Source organism: Salvelinus alpinus, chromosome 18 (assembly GCF_045679555.1).
Source record: "Salvelinus alpinus chromosome 18, SLU_Salpinus.1, whole genome shotgun sequence".
Classification (NCBI taxonomy): domain Eukaryota; kingdom Metazoa; phylum Chordata; class Actinopteri; order Salmoniformes; family Salmonidae; genus Salvelinus; species Salvelinus alpinus.
Window position 1 is genome coordinate 41,871,272 of NC_092103.1, and position 19,793 is coordinate 41,891,064.

Below are 19,793 nucleotides of genomic sequence, written 5' to 3' on the forward strand. Positions count from 1 at the left end.
ATATCACAGTATTTGTACTGTTATATTTTGTATAATAGAGAATATGAATTACAGTACACAAATGTATTTAGTTTATAGTTACATAGGATGACTTACTGTAGATTAATTTAGAGTTTATAGAGGATCTTACTGTAGATGAATTTGCCCGTGTTGAAGAGGAAGTTGGACATTAGGACCCAGTAGACCACCATAGCACCAATGAGTGACACCATGGAGAACACCAGACTGGACCACTGGCCAAATTTCCCAAAGTAATATTTACACACGTCAGGGAACTCCCAGTCTGACGTGTCGATGTACGCTGCAAAAACAGAGACAGACAAATAGGATGTGTGTTTAAAGTCAGTAACAGGGGTGGACAATGAAAAGGGTCCCCGAGGGCCACTGTCTACTGGTTTCCCACACATTGTGTTTTTTTTGGGGGGGGGGGTTCACCATCTTGATCTGGCTGGGTAACCAGGGGTGTTCAATGGCGTGAAACAATCACAGCAGGTAGAAATGTAATGTGTACAGCTGACATGGCTCACAATTCTACATGACAAACATTTATACGTAATCTGCACAATACATTTCTATCTGAAAGTTCTGTAAAGTCACCCCCTCCTGAACAGTCACCTGGTACTATGTGATTTTAGCATTCAGTGCTATAGAGACAAAAGCAGCAGGGTCACGTTCAGTATGGTGTGCAACGTCAAATTCAACGGAAACAGTACTGAACGACCAGTTGAAGAACGTTGTGATTATGGTAACCCATAGGGAAGTGACCATATGGGGTGCTGCACCTGTTTTCCGATTTTCAAAATGGTCACACCCATATTGATCAGGCCACACCCACCCACCACACAGGAGCAAACGTTGTTGAAAAAAGGTTGTTGTTGAAAAAAGGTTGTTGTTGAAAAAAGGTTGTTGTTGAAAAAGGTGTGCACCGTTTTGGGGAAACGTGTCGTTCAGCAAAAACCGTCCCGTAATATAGCAAACGTTGAAGCGAACTGAACGCACCCCACGGTCGTGTACCGCTGGCATACAGTGCATTCGGAAATTATTCAGACCCCTTGACTTTTTCCACATTTTGTTACAGCCTTATTCTAAAATGGAATAAAAAATATTAAAAAATCCCCTCAATCTACACACAATACCCCATAATAACAAAACAAAAACAGGTTTTTAGAAATGTTAGCAAATTTATTACAAAAAAAACCCTGAAGTATCGAATTTACATAAGTATTCAGATCTTTTACTTTGTTGAAGCACCTTTAGCAGCGATTTCAGCCATGAGTCTCCTTGCGTATGACGCTACAAGCTTGGCACATCTGTATTTGAGGAGTTTCTCCCATTCTTGTCTGCAGATCCTCTCAAACTCTGTCAGGGTGGATGGGGAGCGTCGATGCACAGCTATTTAGGTCTCTCTAGAGATGTTCGATTGGGTTCAAGTCCATGCTCTGGCTGGGCCACTCAAGGATATTCAGTGACTTGTACCGAAACCACTCCTGCGTTGTCTTGGTTGTGTGCTTAAGGTCATTGTACTGTTGGAAGGTGAACCTTTTCCCCAGTCTGAGGTCCTGAGTGCTCTGGAACAGGTTTTCATCAAGAATCTCTGTACTTTGCACGTTCATCTTTCCCTCGATCCTGACTAGTCTCAGTCTCTGAAAAACATCCCCACAGCATGATGCTGCCACCACCATGGTTCACCGTAGGGATGGTGCCAGGTTTCCTCCAGATGTGACGCTTGGCAGTCAGGCCAAATAGTTCAATCTTGGTTTCAGCAGACCAGAGAATCTTGTTTCTCATGGTCAGAGTCCTTTTAGGTGCCTTTTGGCAAACTCCAAGTGGGCTGTCATGTGCCTTTTACTGAGGAGTGGTTTCCGTCTGGCCACTCTACCATAAAGGCCTGATTGGTGGAGGGCTGAACAGATGGTTGTCCTTCTGGAAGGTTCTCCCATCTCTACAGAGGAACTCTAGAGCTCTTTCAGAGTGACCATCGGGTTCTTGGGTCACCTCCCTGACCAAGGCCCTTCTCCCTCGATTGTTCAGTTTGGCCGGGCGGCCAGCTGTAGGAAGAGTCTTGGTAGTTCCAAACTTCTTCCATTTAAGAATGATGGAGGCCACTGTGTTCTTCGGGACCTTCAATGCTGCAGACATTTTTTGGCTACCTTTCCCCAGATCTGTGCCTTCGACACAATCCTGTCTCGGAGCTCTACGGACAATTCCTTAAACCTAATGGCTTGGTTTTTGTTCTGACATTCACTGTCAACTGTGGGACCTTACAGACAGGTGTGTGCCTTTCCAAATCATGTCCAATCAATTGAATTTACCACAGGTGGACTCCAAACAAGTTGTAGAAACATCAAGGATGATCAATGGAAACAGGATGCACTTGAGCTCAATTTCAAGTCTCATTGCAAAGCGTCTGAATACTTATGTAAATAGGTATTCCTGTTTTATATTTTTTTTTATAAAATTGGCACAAATTTCTAAAAAACTGTTTTTGTTTAGTCATTATGGGGTATTGTGTGTAGATGAGGGAAAAAAATATTTAACACATTTTAGATTAAGGCGGTAACGTAACAAAATATGGAAAAAAGGAAGGGGTCTGAATACTTTCCTCATGCACTGTTATAGAACATGTACTGTAGGCTTGTAAAACAGTAAAGTACTGTCCCACGTGTGACCGGGGGTAAACTGCCTGGCTATGACATTACTCAGCGCACCATGCCCCGTGGTGCTAACAGTAGCATGCTGGTGTGACAGCAGCCTCATCTACACTGGGCAACTGCAGACAACTGCTACTCTACAATGTTCTACAGATGTAACAGTATAACTTTACGTCATCCCCTCGCCCCGACACGGGCGTGAACCAGGGACCCTCTGCACACATCAACAACGGTCGCCCACGAAGCATCGTTACCCATCGCTCCACAAAAGCCGCGGCCCTTGCAGAGCAAGGAGCAACACTACTTCTAGGTTTCAGAGCAAGTGATGTAACTGATTGAAACGCTACTAGCGCGTACCCGCTAACTAGCTAGCCATTTCACATCCGTTACACAGACAACAGCTACTCTACACAATGTGAGGGGACAACAAGGCTGTCAATCATCCCATGTCACATAACTAACCTCTCAACAGTCAGGCACTTATCTATACAAAGTTATTGTTTTTTTTACGTAAACTTGACAGATTTAATACGATCACAACTGTTGCTGAATTAAATACCTTCAGGCATCAGACTTGTCAATTGAAAGCAATACAATTCAAACTCTAAACCAGGGGTGTCAAAATCTTTTTGACCTGGGGACGAATTCAGTCTTCACAGAAGTCCGGGAGTGACGCACTTAAAATGTATTATATTTCCTTGCCGTAGAATTTGCACAAATTAGCAAAAATAAAAGGCCTCTTATCCATCACTTCAATTTGATGCTCCTGACTGTCTAGCTTTGTTTCGATGACATGACTGTTAGCTGAACAGAGTGAAGACTATACATGTAGATCCATTATAATTTCTATAGCGTCTATGGTTTTAGTCATTTCTATGTTGATTAATAATTAGTTTTAAAAAATATATATCATTATTTGTATTACTCAAACCGCCCGTGGGCCGGATGTTTGACAGACCTTCTCTAAACACTTTTAGACAGGAGGTGCAAGAAAGACACGTGATGGGCACCGTCCCACATATACAAGGGTAGGGGAAACATTTAAGTCACTGCTGATGGTCTTACGTATTGACTTGGGTGATTTGAGCACTCTGAAACAGCAGTAGAGGGTCAGCAGACCCATAGAGATCAGGAGGATGGTGCCCAACGTGAACCCTGCCTGCAAGGAGAAGAGACAGGTCAGTGGGAGTTGGCTACGCATTACACTTTAGCCTGGTCCCAGATCTGTATAACCATGTTTACTATGACAACATCAGTAGTAGTAGTTGGCAAGACAGCACAAACAGATCTGGGATCAGGCTAATAACACTTACCAAGGAGACATTGACTAATATGTGGGCTATTACTTTACGGTGTTGTACGGTAGAATTGCAATATGACTATTCAGTTAGGATAGAGAAATTAATCACAATTACCTGCTTCATCCCCCCATGGTATACCGAGTATAGATGAATTACCTGCTTTATCCCCCCATGGTATACTGAGTATAGATGAATTACCTGCTTTATCCCCCCATGGTATACTGAGTATAGATGAATTACCTGCTTTATCACCCATGGTATACTGAGTATAGATGAATTACCTGCTTTATCCCCCCATGGTATACTGAGTATAGATGAATTACCTGCTTTATCCCCCCCATGATATACTGAGTATAGATTAATTACCTGCTTCATCCCCCCCATGGTATACTGAGTATAGATGAATTACCTGCTTTATCCCCCCCATGATATACTGAGTATAGATGAATTACCTGCTTTATCCCCCCCATGGTATACTGAGTATAGATGAATTACCTGCTTTATCCCCCCCATGGTATACTGAGTATAGATGAATTACCTGCTTTATCCCCCATGGTATACTGAGTATAGATGTCCCCATCATCGTGTTCCATATGGCAAAACTAAGAGGAGAAAATCCCCATGGTCATTTGGAGCAATCATACAATTAGACCAGCTACAGTACATGTAAACCTATCAACTTGATGTAGAGAGGTATGATAACAAACCTACATGTAAACATATGAACTTGATGTAAAGAGGTAAGATGAGTACAGTGTGATATTTTTTACAGGCATTTAGCACCATCCAACTAATCTATGGAGCAAATATAAGTGGTGATGGTTGAGCGCTTACATAGTGATGATGCTGGGGTTTTTGGCTCCTCCGTCCCCTCCATTCACTTTGAAGGCCATCCCCAGAGGACTGTACACGTAGAGCTCCTCTGGACAGGGGATCACATGGTCTGGAGGGCTCTGACATGGTGGGGGAAAAAAATGTTTTCTTCTGTTTGGTGCCTAATGAACATGACCCAGGGCTGAATCTACAACCACCTCACTTAGTAAGGGGCTAAGCTCTAACCAAATCAATAGGATTTCAGAGTCTAATGTACACACAGACGGTCCAGTGACCTGTGCTTTGGCAGCCACAGCACAGTGAAGCTACATACCAAGCATTATTGATTAAAGACTTGCTAAAGGGTCTATCAGAGTACCAAATGTGCACTCACAGCGGTGTTCTAGAATATTGGACCGTTGGCTTTCATACTTTTCAAATTCTCAACACATTCAAATGAATAGAGGGTGCGTATCGGAGATGCGTTGGTTGGGAATTGTGGGGAGGTGGCGCATTCGTGCTGTGCGTCCCCCGCGGATGGTGGTTTCACAGCCACGTCACAATGGGACGCCGGACTATCGCGTCTGTGGATAATGATTTACACTCTCTTTAGGTAATGGTGCTATTCTCTGTGAAACCTTACAGGTTATGGTAGTGGATGATCAACTGCTTGTCTGAAAGCGGTCAATTTGAAGTGGAAGGGTGTAAAGGCGTCAGCATGCTTCAGTTCGGCTGGCGCCTAGATGAACCGATCGAGTGTGTTTACATACTCCCTTAAGACACTTTCACTTGAAATTCATGGGGAAAAGCGGCAATAGCACTTTGTCCATTTTGAGATGCCGGAGCCAGTATACACTTCCTCAAAATAGTCTGAATGAATCTAAGATAACAATAAAAAAAAAGAATCTGTCATTAAATTTTGTTGAGAAGATCTTAGTTGCACAATTTTACATCTAACTACGATGTTTGGTGCAGTATTTCTCAATGAAAAAATATGAATGAATGATGCATGTCTCTGGAATGGAAGTCTATTGAAGAATCCCTACTGTTGACCAATCACAGACAAACGGGGCGTAGACTTCGGCTTGCCGCGAGAGGGGGGAAAAAATGTGCGTGCCGGAACAGCCCCAAAAAACTTTACCGAAGTCCAAAATGGCACAAAAAGTCGTCATGACACATGCACAAACTCTTCCGAACTGTTTCGCCTGGGAAGCATGTGGACGCCTTAAGGTTATTGACACGGCCAATTGTTGTTAAGAGACAAAACAGGGCTTTTATTCGCCAGAGTGGCGGGACTGTGTAATATGCCATACTAAAACCATTCTCAACAGATCACTGCAGGAAAAATGAAACCATTGACAATTGCTTATGTACTCTCCCAATGATTGTCCTCTCAATTGGCACACAATTCTCCACAGTATACAAGTGGCATGAAAACAGGTTCCTGTGTGCAAGCTACCAGCTTCACGCGTATGGGCTGATGGATTGGGTGTTGATGAATACTATTTAAACCACTTCATATACAGCAAGTCTGATCAATAGAAATACTAATAATAATAATATGCATCTACTGGTCTTAAAACAGGTGTGTGTGTGCACATGTGGTGAGTGTGTGCGCATGTGGTGAGTGTATGCGCGCGCATGTGGTGTGTGTGTGCGCGCATGTGGTGTGTCATACCAGAAGTCTGTCAGTGTGTGTGTGTGTAGCCTACCAGCAGTCTGTCAGAGGAGGCAGCGAGGCGGCTGTAGTAGTGCACTCTGCTGCTGAGGACAGAGGCCTCTGCTGACACCCTCTCAGAGGGGTCATTCTCCACTATATTCCGATGCTCCACGTGGAAAGGCCTGAAGACAACACAGAGACAGATTAGCCTAAATGACTTAATAGTTTACTGTAAAATGATCCACCTTCTTTGGTTACATGGATCTAGTTCGAATACTTACAAAAATGCTGTATTTTCTTGAGAAACCCACTGACCTAACATGGTGAAAGCAAGGGAGTGAAACCATGCCTATCCACACACACTTACAGTACAGATCAGTGATTATCTCAAAGAAGGGAGCAAGGAAGGAAACATTTGAAAAGGTTTTGGATGGAACCAGGTCCACGCAGTACAATACCATAATGGAAGAGCCCTTATTAAATGAGCAAGAATATTATTTTCTAAGACTTCCAGAACCAATTACACAACCTTTCCTAAAGCATTGGTCATGATTTTGCCTCTGGAACTTCCTATTTCACAGACACGACATGACCGTCATTACATAATGAGAGAAAAGAGACCGGTACACATTAGACAGCAATGATAAACACTTGTGTACTTTGTCATCCCACAAAACAGATTCTACTGACATCAGAAAAGCATTGTCCAAAGCAGTTAAGCTTGATAGTTAAATTGCTCATAAAAGACTTGACAAAATAAGAAACATTGACCTCTCCAGTCCTACATCATTTCTTAGTGTTGTTGCAGTGTCGAGGAGGAACCTGCTAGTAAGCATTTCATTGGACGGAATATCCCATACACATGGTGTAGTTGGTGCTGCAGCGTGAAAAACAATGTCTCCGGGTTAGCTGTCCAACAACGGGTTTCTAAGAACATACAAAATGCCTTGTTTTTTAACATTCAACTCAAGCTAAAAATAGTCTACCTCTCCAATTTCCAGCCACTGATTTAGAACAGGGTGTGGCGGGAATGGGTCTCAAATCAAATAACATTTTATTTGTCACATGCTTCGTAAACAGGTGTAGACCAACAGTGAAATGATTACTTACTGGCCCTTCCCAGGGTACCAGTACCAAGTCGATGTACAGGGGTACGAAGTACATCATATAACTAGGAATACAGTGACTAGGGTCAATGCAGATAGTTAACGAATAACTACCCGGACTAACTACTAACTACTATTTAGTAGTCTTATGGCTTGGGGGGGGGTGCTGATCAGGGTCCTGTTGGTTTCAGATGCATCGGTACCCCTTGCCGTGCGGTAGGTAGCAGAGAGGACAGGCTATGAGGAGTTGGGTGGCTGGAGTCTGTGTGTGTGAGTTTCTGTGCGTGCGGGAGGGGGTTGTTCTGGGATAAGTCTGCAGCAAAGCAATGCTGCATCTTTCTAATAAATAAAGCAATCACCTTGTTAGTATTTGTGAAATACCAAAGTGGATTAATCCACTGGGTGCCTGGGTTGTGATGCGGCCTGAAACAATCCCTGGGTGAAGTGAGGGCACAGAGGGCACGCTGTAGACTTCAAACACTGACAGATCATTACTCTTCTGAGGAAGCACAGTACGGGTTGACCGTCTTCCCCTTTTCACTCTACTGTGTCAAAACAAACTGTGCTGGCTCTGATACTAATGGTGGATGGTAACCAGACCAGCTCGGCACAGCTTGGTTTGGCTTGGCTCGGTTCAGCTCAGGTAGCCTAGTGTTTAGAGCGTCGTACTAGTAACCGAAAGATGGCAAGATCGAATCCCCGAGCTGACAAGGTAAAAATCTGTCGTTCTGCCCCTGAACAAGGCAGTTAACCCACTGTTCCTAGGCCTTCATTGAAAATAAGAATTTGTTCTTAACTGACTTGCCTACTTAAATAAAAAGGTCATATAAAATAATGTAAATATATTATTGTGAAAAGACTGTTACACCAGGAACTAACCAGGTTAAATAAAAGTTAAGGGCTTCTCCTGGCTAGTAAACAACTCACTAGCATGCTGGGGGTAGCTAGGCTAATGTGCACAGTAGATTCACATGCAGTCATAACTCCCAGAGTGGATCTATATGGCTTTAGAAAAACATTTTTGGCACTGTGTCATGTGAAAGCAATGCTAGTTCCAATTGTGTGGCACATGAGCGGTCAGTGATTAACTTGAATGGGCCGAATAACTTTTCCTGTCAGGTTAGAGATCTCACTTGAATTTACAGATGGAAGCTTGAAAATATTGAGTCAAACCATTTGTGAGGTAATATTAGGATAACAAATGCTCAATAACAGACAATAAAATACTAGTATTATTATAATCTTATCATACAACATTCGTACAAAAACCTGTGTAGGCTTTTTCCGTCAGATTTTCCGCTGTGAGGTACTCCAGCGCACCCAATACAAATAAGATTATGAAATAGCCTACCTCCTTGCCCCTCGGTCCAGTGAATCTGTGGAGGCTTTGTCTGTGTAGCTTCCTCTACGCACTGGGTCCAGTAGTGGTTTATTGTCCTCCTCCATGATGCTTTATGCTTTAAATCAATGCCTTACAGTCTTCACCTGAGTGGAGAAGAACAAAAATTCAAACATTTTAGATTAAAGAAAAAAAATTAACACTTCCATCCACCAACTTATCCAAACTGTAAAAACTAGATACATCCTTTAAAGCTTTGTGGTTACTCAGCTTGGTTTCTCATTGCGTCACAAAACAGTTTAATTGATAAAGAAAGACTCCTAATATGTCCTCCTCAGGAATATCCATTATTGAGCTGCCTGCGACTGCATGACTCATTAGGGGTCAGAGGTGAGAACTTACATGCCACCTAACCTTGAGCGAGGACAATCCAACAACGCATGCCGCTCTCCATTTTGATCAGAGGCTTGTGGCGAACAATTTAATACAGCGAAACCTCTGCCACCCCGAAGTGGACACATTTTTGCACTGGCCCATGGACTACTCCAACTAGTGATGATCATTAGATTGGCCTATCATTGATTTCCTCCATTGTTAACTAAAATAGTTGACAAAGCCTTATGATGTCATGTAAGAAGAGTACTTTAGTGTCCAATTGTAATGTAGCAAATCTGTATCGGCTACATTAAAATCACACTGATTGGTCATTGTGTTGGGACAAATGTAATCCACTTACGAGTAGGCCCGCTGTAGCCTTTAGCCAATTAAAAAGAACATTTTAGATTGCATTACAGTAGACTAGCCTAACTCAAATCTGTTAAGTATCATCATCCAGAACTAAGAAAAATACCAAACAACAACAATAATGACCTGCTAATGAAATTAGGATGTGGGACAAAACACCAACCGAATCAATTCACTTATCTACAGAGTGATCTGCAATAGCACCAATTTCTTAACATTGTTATTATTTTTGAAGAATTTGTGAAGGCTAATATGTAATTTACCATTACAGGTTACATGGAAGGTCATAGGTACCCCAGTTAAACATGGGAAAATAGCTGTTATAAAACGTATTGAGAGCGTGTATGTACAACTATGTAGACTGTAGCCTAACTTGCAGAACACATGCCACTTCCAGGAAGTGTTAGTTCACAGCTTTGTCTTACGTTCCTAGCGAGGGAGACACACGTACTCGAGGCTTGGCAGTGACAGTGACACACTTAAGGTAGCCAAAATGCCACTATCTTATAACAGAGCAATCTTATCACCAGTGTCAGATAAACAATATCTAATTGTCCTATTGCCTAAAGGCTGTTCTAACAACAAGAACTTAAAAAACATGACCTACAAAGCAGCTCAACAGTGTTCCCCCTATATTAATTTAGCAGTGGTGACCCACATACATACATCTACCGAGACTCGCTTTTAAATGGATAATCATTGGCTCAATGACTAGAATGAGTGATTAATACCTCTGATGGTTTAGAGCTTGAGGTAGTCACCTCATACAAGTACTTAGGAGTATGGCTAGACGGTACACTGTCCTTCTCTCAGCACATATCAAAGCTGCAGGCTAAAGTTAAATCTAGACTTGGTTTCCTCTATCATAGTCGCTCCTCTTTCACCCCAGCTACCAAACTAACCCTGATTCAGATGACCATCCTACCCATGCTAGATTACGGAGACGTAATTTATAGATTGGCGGTAAGGGTGCTCTCGAGCAGCTAGATGTCCTTTACCATTCAGTCATCAGATTTGTCACCAATGCTCCTTATAGGACATGTCACTGTACTCTATACTCCTCTGTAAACTGGTCATCTCTGTATACCCGTCGCAAGACCCACTGGTTGATGCTTATTTATAAAAACCCTCTTAGGGGGGAAGTGAGGCCTATCTGAGATATCTATTGCAGCCCTCGTCCTCCACATACAACACCCATTCTGCCAGTCACATTCTGTTAAAGGTCCCCAAAGCACACACATCCTTGGGTCGCTCGTCTTTTCAGGTCGCTGCAGCTATCGACTGGAACGAGCTGCAACAAACACTCAATCTGGACAGTCTTCATTCAAAGACTCAATCATGGACACTAACTGACAGTTGTGGCTACTTTGCATGATGTATTGGTGTCTCTACCTTCTTGCCCTTTGTGCTGTTGTCTGTGCCCAATAATGTTCGTACCCGGTGTTGTGCTGCTGCCATGTTGTGTTACTACCATGCTGTGTTGCCATCATGCTGTCTTAAGTCTTTCTTTATGTAGTGTTGTGTTGTCTCTTGTCGTGATGTGTGTTTTGTCCTATATTTTATTTAATTTATTTTAAATCCCAGCCCCCGTCCGCAGGAGGCCTTTTGGTAGGCCATCTAACTGACGTGCCTACTTAAAAAAGGTTACATTTAAAAAATTTAAAAACAACAATGCAGTTCAAGAAATAGTTAAGAAAATATTTACTAAATAAACTAAAGTAAAAAAAAAAAAAAATTAAGTCCTAGTTTGAGTATGGTGATATATCTAGAAATCAGATAACAGAGAGCAAGGTACAGCTTTTTTTTTCTCCCACAGTTGTTTTCAAAAAGTCACTTTATATTGGTTTCAATGTGGGTATACTATGCACTTTTAAGATGGACCCTTAGCCATGAGTGCAATCAGCCAAACCTGATTTTTACAGAAAAACGTTATTTCTCTGAATTAAATGATCTACAGATCTCAAACCAACTCAGTTTTTTTCACCACAACAATTACATTTTCAAATGTTATCATTCTTATGGATTTTATGTAAAAATACAAGCTCAAAAAACATATAGGGCTATGATCTTATTCACTCGTACACAACCTACTGTCTACTAGCATGACCTAGAGAACTAAAAAATATATATATATATATATTTTTTTTTTAAATCGCCTGTAGAAAGGTGACTGATGTCCCTAATCCATGACACACCCATTAGAAAGTTATCTGATAAATAATGATCTACTCTAGTCTGATGTGTACTTTGACCTCTACTATTAAAGCAATTATTATTTTTTATCTATTTCAGCTGTGGCTATTAATTCACATACAAATAACATTTTCAATAGCTTCCAGTCCAAATGACATATACATCTAAAAACCACTCGATGATAGATTGGAGGAGGGAGGTCAGCTTACTACACCTGTGTATTATTTCTTGTGATAGATCTAATTTTCAATAGCTCACTGTCCATGAGCTATAGATCTAAAGACAAGTGTTGTGGGTTCCTTGACCTCTTATCAAAAAGATACACCTTACATTTTCTTAACATATTACCAATGTGGTTATTAATTTACGTACATATGTAATTTAATAGCTTCCAGTCATACAATATATCTAAAAACACTTGGTTAGCTCTGTCATAGTACCCATTAGAATTTCTAATTTCACTGATTTTCTATGAATATTTCCAGTTATGGGTTATGAGGAACAGATCTACAGACAAGTGTGGTGGATTCCTTTACTTCTCTTATGAAAACGTACACCTTGAATTAGTTGCAAATTCCTCCCCTTTTTTCTATAATTATTTCTGTTATTACTGCTTTGGTTACTAATTCACATACAGATCGATCTCTATTCTTTATTTTCCCAAAAGATGAACGGCGCAAAGTACTGACAGATCCTTGATGATAACCGGCTCAAGAGCACTCACGACCTCAGACTGGGGCAAAGGTTCACCTACCAACAGCACAACAACCCTAAGCACACAGCCAAGACAAACGCAGAAGTGGCTTTGGGGCAAGTCTCCGAATGTCCTTGAGTGGCCCAGCCAGAGCCCAGACTTGAACCTGATCTAACATCTCTGGAGAGACCTGAAAATAGCTGTGCAGCGATGCTCCCCATCCAACCTGACAGAGCTTGAGAGGATCTGCAGAGAAGACAGAAACTCCCCAAATACAGGTGTGCCAAGCTTGTGGCGTCATACCCAAGAAGACTCATGGCTGTAATTGTAGCCAAAGGTGCTTCAAAGTACTGCATAAAAGGGTCTAAATACTTATGCAAATGTGATATTACAGCTTTTTTTATTTTTAATACATTTGCAAAAATGTCTAAAAACCTGTTTTTTGCTTTGTCATCATGAGGTATTGTGTGTAGATTGCTGAGGGGGAAAAAAAGATTTAATCCATTTTAGAATAAGGTTTACAGTTAGGCCACAATACAGAGCTCACTTGGTTTGCCAAATCAGAAAGGCTGTGCTAGTTAAAACATTCTTCATCACTGTAATTTAACTAATTCTAACACTCAATAACCGTCAATTAATCCAAACAGTTTAGGCTTGCAAAAAAGTTGCAGTTGTCAGTGTTGTTCTTGTTAGATTTTTTAGAATGCATGAGGCGTTTGTGGGTGTCTTCCATTCTCTTGAACAATCAGTTGCCATAAATCGCATCTCGGGTGTATAGTCTGCGTGGTGATAAAAATGAATTTATCATAGGCTCATCATTAACTTCGAACTAGTTAAGAAGTTTGGAATGGATATAACAGCCTATAGGCTACTTGACGATACTAGTCAGACACGTCATGTTTTAACCTAAATGCACGGATAGGCTGCTATATCAACGCATTTAAACGTATTTCTTTATTAAGTTCATATTGTTAATTTCACAATAGCTTACTAGTAAAGCAAAAACAATATAGGTTCATTGAAGGCAATAACAATGAAAATGCATAGTTGTCAAACACCGTCACAGGCCATATCCTTAAAATATAAACATTTAATATTTGACCAGGTACATTTTTATGAAACAAGTACTCGGATTGATTTAACTAGATCGGTCTCAGAGATAAAAATTGAATGATAACTTAATAGGTTTTCCGTGAAAACTGAGGAAAACAGTTCATTTCAAGCAAAATAGGCTATATTTTTCTTTAACAAGGCAAAGTCAATTAAGAACAAATTCTTATTTAAAATGACGGCCTACACCGGCCAAACCCGGACGACGCTGGTTCAATTGTGCGCAGCCCGGTTGTGATACAGCCTGGAATCAAACCAGGATGTCTGTAGTGACTCCTCAAGCACTGAGATGCAGTGCCTTAGCCCGCTGCCAAAATTGCATTGTGATTTTTGACGCACAAACACATCGGTTCTTGCTTTTTCACACCCAAAAGCAATTTTTATTACTAAAATTAGACCTATCACGGGAAATACTCATGTACAAACACTGAAATTAAACTTAGCAATTTTAATGGGTGTACTATGGATGGAGGTCAGTGACCTAATATGTGACCGTCCGGCTCGAGTCAGTCCTATGTAGCAAAATTGAAATTGTTTTTGTTTTTTGTTTTTTTACATTAGATAAAAGACTCAAGAGCTAGAAAATGGTATATCATACACTGCAGTTGAGGAGGAACGGGAAAGTAATTCTACTTTGAAAGTTCATAAACTTGTAATCCCACTTTTGATTCAATGGCCCCTTGAATGTTTTGGTACACCTACTGGAGAGCTCTTCTTTGTCTACACCTATTCAGCATTGTTCACACCCTCTCTTCAAGGATTCACATGAGTCCATGTGCTGACTTTGGTGCAGGTCATGTTGTTCTTCACATTACTCTGGTAAACACACACTATATCAAATGTTTATTTGTCACATGTACAGGATACAGAAGGTGTAAACGGTACAGTGAAATGCTTTACTTGCATATTTGTATAGTAGCAATACCAAAAATAGAAAGTGTCCAGATAAATATATTATATTTATTAGATGATTCTTACTTACCCAGACACACTTGTCTAAATCGATGGATAATGTGAAAGAAATGCTATAACCACCCCCACAGCCACATCTAGCTAAGTGGATGGGTCACTATTGTCCAGACATGTACACATGGTCATTGTCATGACTGTCCTGTGAGGATCAGAATGGCTCAGATCAGCTTGGCAATGGACGACAGTAACCAGACCCTCTCACCCCACCGAGGGGGGGGGGGGAGGAGGGAGTTGACACCTCACACCCTGTTGTAAATTAAAGGAGAGGAGATTCAGAGACCATCCCTCTTCAAATTCACACAGGAATGTTCCTTTGTCTACCCAGACAGTTTTCCCGCCAAAACTCGTAGCACGTTCTAAATCGAATACTGGAACAATATTTCCAATATAAGAACGTGGGGAATGGTCATAGGTGATCTAAAGAATAAAAATGTCATATGAGTTGTTATTTTGTGATGCCATTAAAAAGGTTAGAGGAAATAACTTGAGAAGTATATACACTACATGTACGAAGTTTCCATCGTTAACTTCTTTGGGAAAGGGGGGGCAGTATTGAGTAGCTTGGATGAAAAAGGTGCCCAGAGTAAACTGCTTGTTACCCAGGCCCAGAAGCTATGATATGCATATAAGTAGTAGATTTGGATAGAAAGGATTGATTGTAAACATCGTTTGACATGTTTCTACAAACTGTAATGGAACTCTTTTGACTGTCTGGATTTTGCGCTCGCGCATTGTGCCTTTGGAATAGTAAACTAAACGCGCGAACAAAAGAAGGTATTTGGACATAAATATGGGCGTAATCGAACAAAACGAACATTTCCCAGGGAGTCCTGGGAGTGCATTCCGTGCATTCCGATGAAGATCAGCAAAGGTAAATGAAGATTTATAATGCTATTTCTGACTTTTGTTGACTCCACAATTTGTCAGGTAACTGTATGGCTTGCTTTTGTGGCTGAACGCTGTACTCAGATTATTGAATATTGTGCTTTTGCCGTAAAGCTTTTTTGAAATCTGACACAGCGGTTGCATTGAGAACAAGTTTATCTTTAATTCTATGTAAAACATGTATCTTTCACCAAAGTTTATGATGAGTATTTCTGTTATTTGATGTGGCTGTGTTTTTCTGTGATTTGGCGGTGACCTAACATAATCATTTGTGGTGCTTTCGCTGTAAAGCCTTTTTGAAATCGGACACTGTGTTGGGATTAACAACAAGATTACCTTTAAAATGGTATAAGATACTTGTATGTTTGAGGAATTTTAATTAATGAGATTTCTGTTGTTTTGAATTTGGCGCCCTGCAATTTCACTGGCTGTTGGCGAGGTGGGACGCTAGCGTCCCGAACGATCCCAGAGAGGTTAACGTTGTATATATGACAAATTATGAATGTATTTTTGTTCAGATCGGAATGTGATTTTAGAAGCCGTAAGAGGTTATCTTCTTATGGCTGCATCCCGCTACCGGGATCAATATGACAGCAGCCAGTGAACGTGCAGGGTGCCATTTTCAAAACATCAAAAATCTCATTAATTAAAATTCCTCAAACATACATGCATCTCATACCATTTTAAAGCTATTCTTGTTGTTAATCCCACCACAGTGTCCGATTTCAAATATACTTTACAGCTAAAGCACCACAAACGATTATGTTAGGTCACCACATATAGCCACAGAAAAACACAGCCATTTTTTTTTTCCAGTGAAAGAGAGGAGTTTCAAAAAGCAGAAATAGAGATAACATTAATCACTAACCTTTGATGTTCTTCATCAGATGACACTAATAGGACTTCATGTTACACAATACATGTATGTTTTGTTAGATAAAGTTCATATTTATCAAAATATGAGTTTACATTGGCGCGTTACATTCACTAGTTCCAAAAACATCCAGTGATTTTGCATAGCCACATCATTCAACAGAAATACTCATCATAAATGTAGATGATAATACAAGTTATACACATGGAATTATAGATATACCTCTCCTTAATGTAACCGCTGTGTCTGATTTCAAAATAACTTCACGGAATAAGCCAGCTATGCAATAATCTGACAGCGCTCAGAAAAATTTGCCACAATTAGCCGCCATGTTGACGTCAACATAAACAAGAAATTACATGATAAATATTCCCTTACCTTTGATGATCTACATCAGAAAGCACTCCAGGAATCCCAGGTCCACAATAATAATAATAATAATAATATGCATATATTAGCAACTGAGACTGAGGAGCAGGCCGTTTACTTTGGGCAACTTATTCATCCAAGCTACTCAATACTGCCCCCCAGCCATAAGAAGTTAAATGAAGAAATTCTGCAATTAACTTTTTACAAAGCACAACTGTTAATTGAAATGCATTCCAGGTGACTAGCTCGTGAAGCTGGTTGAGAGAACGCCAAGCATGTGCAAATCTGTCATCAAGGCAAAGGGTGGCTACTTTGAAGAATTTCAAATATAACATATTTTGATTTGTTTAACATTTTTTTGGTTACTACATGATTCCATATGTGTTATTTTATCATAAAGAGTAAAAAAAAAAAAAAAAACTGGAATGAGTAGGTGTGTCCAAACTTTTGACTGCTACTGAATGTGTCGTGTGTTTAGGAAGCTATTGAAAAACTATGTGAATTCATATCTAAAGCTGTATTAGGAAAAGCATTTGTGGAGAACCAAAGGGGAGGAATTAAAAGTAAAATAAAAGCTTTCATAAGAAAGGTGAAGGAACCCACCGCTCTTGTCTGTAGATCTGTAGCTCATATGGATAGGAAGGGTATTGGAAGTTAGACCTATCACAAGAAATATATCTATAAAATCAGGGAAGTGGTGAACTGGAATTCTAATGAATGTTGCATGCATGAAGGGGGTCAGTGACTTCACATTATGTGGTTTTACATCTCCATTTTACCTAGATAGGAAGCTTTTGAAAAGTATTATAAAAATGGGTCAAATATAGCACAGTAGTTATAGGTAACTAATTAAAATGTTGGGCCATTTAGCAATTGGAGGCCCTATGCAGTGTGTAATCTTCATATGGCTAACAGTCCTGGATGGGAATGCAAAAACATGTTTGTTTTTTTGCTTACGTGCAATCACCGGTATTGCACTTTTACGACCGTCCCTAAAACACCTGCGTGCCAAAAACAGTATATTGCCTAATTTCCCATCTGTTAAAGTACCGTGTTCGACTATCGGTAAAAACAAATGGTATTTCTTGCGCGCTACAGTAATCTGATACTCGATATATCACACTCATCTTCCGTCGGAGAGCAATTGAGCTCATTTAGTGAGCAAGGTTTTATTATGAGAAACAGCTACTGTAGCTTGCTATGTTATCGATAGGAATTAATTGATATTACATACACCGCATACTTACTCAATAGCCACCTAACCAAGAATCTCCTTGAGCACCTATGACATACCTAGCTAAGGGATAACAAACAAACTGGGGGGGGTGTAAAACAAATTAACGTTACCTAGCTAGCTACAGGAACGTTAGTAGCCAGATAGTGTAGCGAGCCAGGGGGCTGGCTATTTGAACACAAAACAGCTTCTAAAACAATTTAGCTAAATAAACCTTCTTAACTTGAGGTTGTGTTTTAGTCCAGCTTTGCAAACGTATCTACTACACATTATAAAAAATGTCTGATACTCACCTCCGGAGGCTGCCCGTCACGAAGACTGCTTGCCCGAACGTACAGTTTGAAAAAGAAAACAACATGAACGTGTCATGAACATTCTTCTTCTTCTTCTTCTATAATTTTATAGCGGTCCGCAAACAAATGTTAGGTGCATGCCGCCACCTACTGTACAATCCATTATACATGGTAAAAGATTATACAAAATTAGGAAAAAGTTTAATTACCCTGCCAACTATTAACCGTTATTAATAGTTTAACCCTATCTAATCCTACACCCGGTCGACGGCCTGGGAAAACAGAACACTACCCCTCAACCAGTGGCGGTCACTGCCGTTTAAGATAACGATAACGCTGTAGCTTATGCTTTCAATACTAAATTCCTGTAGCGGTGTGTGGGTAAAATCACTGACCAAGCCAAGCCAAGCCAGTTAAAAAGCCATATTACAACCTATGTTGTGAAAATTGTGTTGTTTGCTCTATAACCCATTCGTTCATACGCCACCGTGATAAACAATAAGGCCGTGACAACAAAAAGACAACAGTCACACAGTGGCCGAATAAATTCAACTACACATACGTTTGTTTTATCAGCAACATCTGTCTGGTGAAATCAACAAATCAAATATTGCATACAAACAGTTATCACCTGCAGCATGGTCAAGCAAGTTAATGTTTTCGACAGTTTACTAAAACAACTACTGATTTAGAACCACGGAGTTACTGTAAGTCAGCACAAAGACAACAGGAGCACTGCCTCCGCTATTCCAGCACCATTTACACTTAAACATTTAAACATCATCAAATCAACAAGGCTATATACAGTTGAAGTCGGAAGTTTACATACAGTTAGGTTGGAGTCATTAAAACTCGTTTTCAACCACACCACAAATTTCTTGTTAACAAACTATAGTTTTGGCAAGTCGGTTAGGACATCTACTTTGTGCATGACACAAGTAACTTTTCCAACAATTGTTTACAGACAGATTATTTCACTTATAATTCACTGTATCACAATTCCAGTGGGTCAGAAGTTTATATACACTAAGTTGACTGTGCCTTTAAACAGCTTGGAAAATACCAGAAAATGATGTCATGGCTTTAGAAGCTTCTGATAGGCTAATTGACATAATTTGAGTCAATTGGAGGTGTACCTGTGGATGTATTTCAAGGCCTACCTTCAAACTCAGTGCCTCTTTGCTTGACATCATGGGAAAATCAAAAGAAATCAACCAAGACCTCAGAAAAAAAATTGTAGACCTCCACAAGGTTCATCCTTAGGAGCATTTTCCAAATGCATGAAGGTACCACGTTCATCTGTACAAACAATAGTTCACAAGTATAAACACGCAGCTGTCATACCGCTCAGGAAGGAGACGCGTTCTGTCTCCTAGAGATGAACGTACTTTGGTGCAAAAAGTGCGAATCAATCCCAGAACAACAACAAAGGACCTTGTGAAGATGCTGGAGGAAAAAGGTACAAAAGTATCTATATCCACAGTAAAACGAGTCCTATATCGACATAACCTGAAAGGCCGCTCAGCAAGGAAGAAGCCACTGCTCCAAAACCTCC

At 40.4% G+C, this 19,793-nt stretch overlaps 1 protein-coding gene across 3 annotated transcripts in view; it reads right to left on the reverse strand.

Moving 5' to 3' along the window:
• Positions 1 to 18,379, reverse strand: part of slc38a9 (solute carrier family 38 member 9) — a 30,147-nt gene extending 11,768 nt beyond the window's left edge. Inside the window, exons 1-8 of one of the 3 annotated variants that reach the window (XM_071351352.1) lie at positions 18,239 to 18,279; positions 17,315 to 17,371; positions 8,883 to 9,016; positions 6,478 to 6,607; positions 4,787 to 4,905; positions 4,491 to 4,554; positions 3,717 to 3,810; positions 131 to 301 (exon numbers count right to left, since the gene is read on the reverse strand). In XM_071351352.1, coding sequence (XP_071207453.1) covers positions 131 to 301; positions 3,717 to 3,810; positions 4,491 to 4,554; positions 4,787 to 4,905; positions 6,478 to 6,607; positions 8,883 to 8,977 — 673 coding nt within the window. In that variant the 5' untranslated portion in view covers positions 8,978 to 9,016; positions 17,315 to 17,371; positions 18,239 to 18,279. Of the gene's footprint in view, positions 1 to 130; positions 302 to 3,716; positions 3,811 to 4,490; positions 4,555 to 4,786; positions 4,906 to 6,477; positions 6,608 to 8,882; positions 9,017 to 14,593; positions 14,618 to 17,314; positions 17,372 to 18,238 lie in introns of those variants that run through there. The other 2 variants (XM_071351351.1, XM_071351353.1) reach the window with 2 other exon arrangements.
• Between the last annotated feature and the right edge of the window lie 1,414 nt (positions 18,380 to 19,793).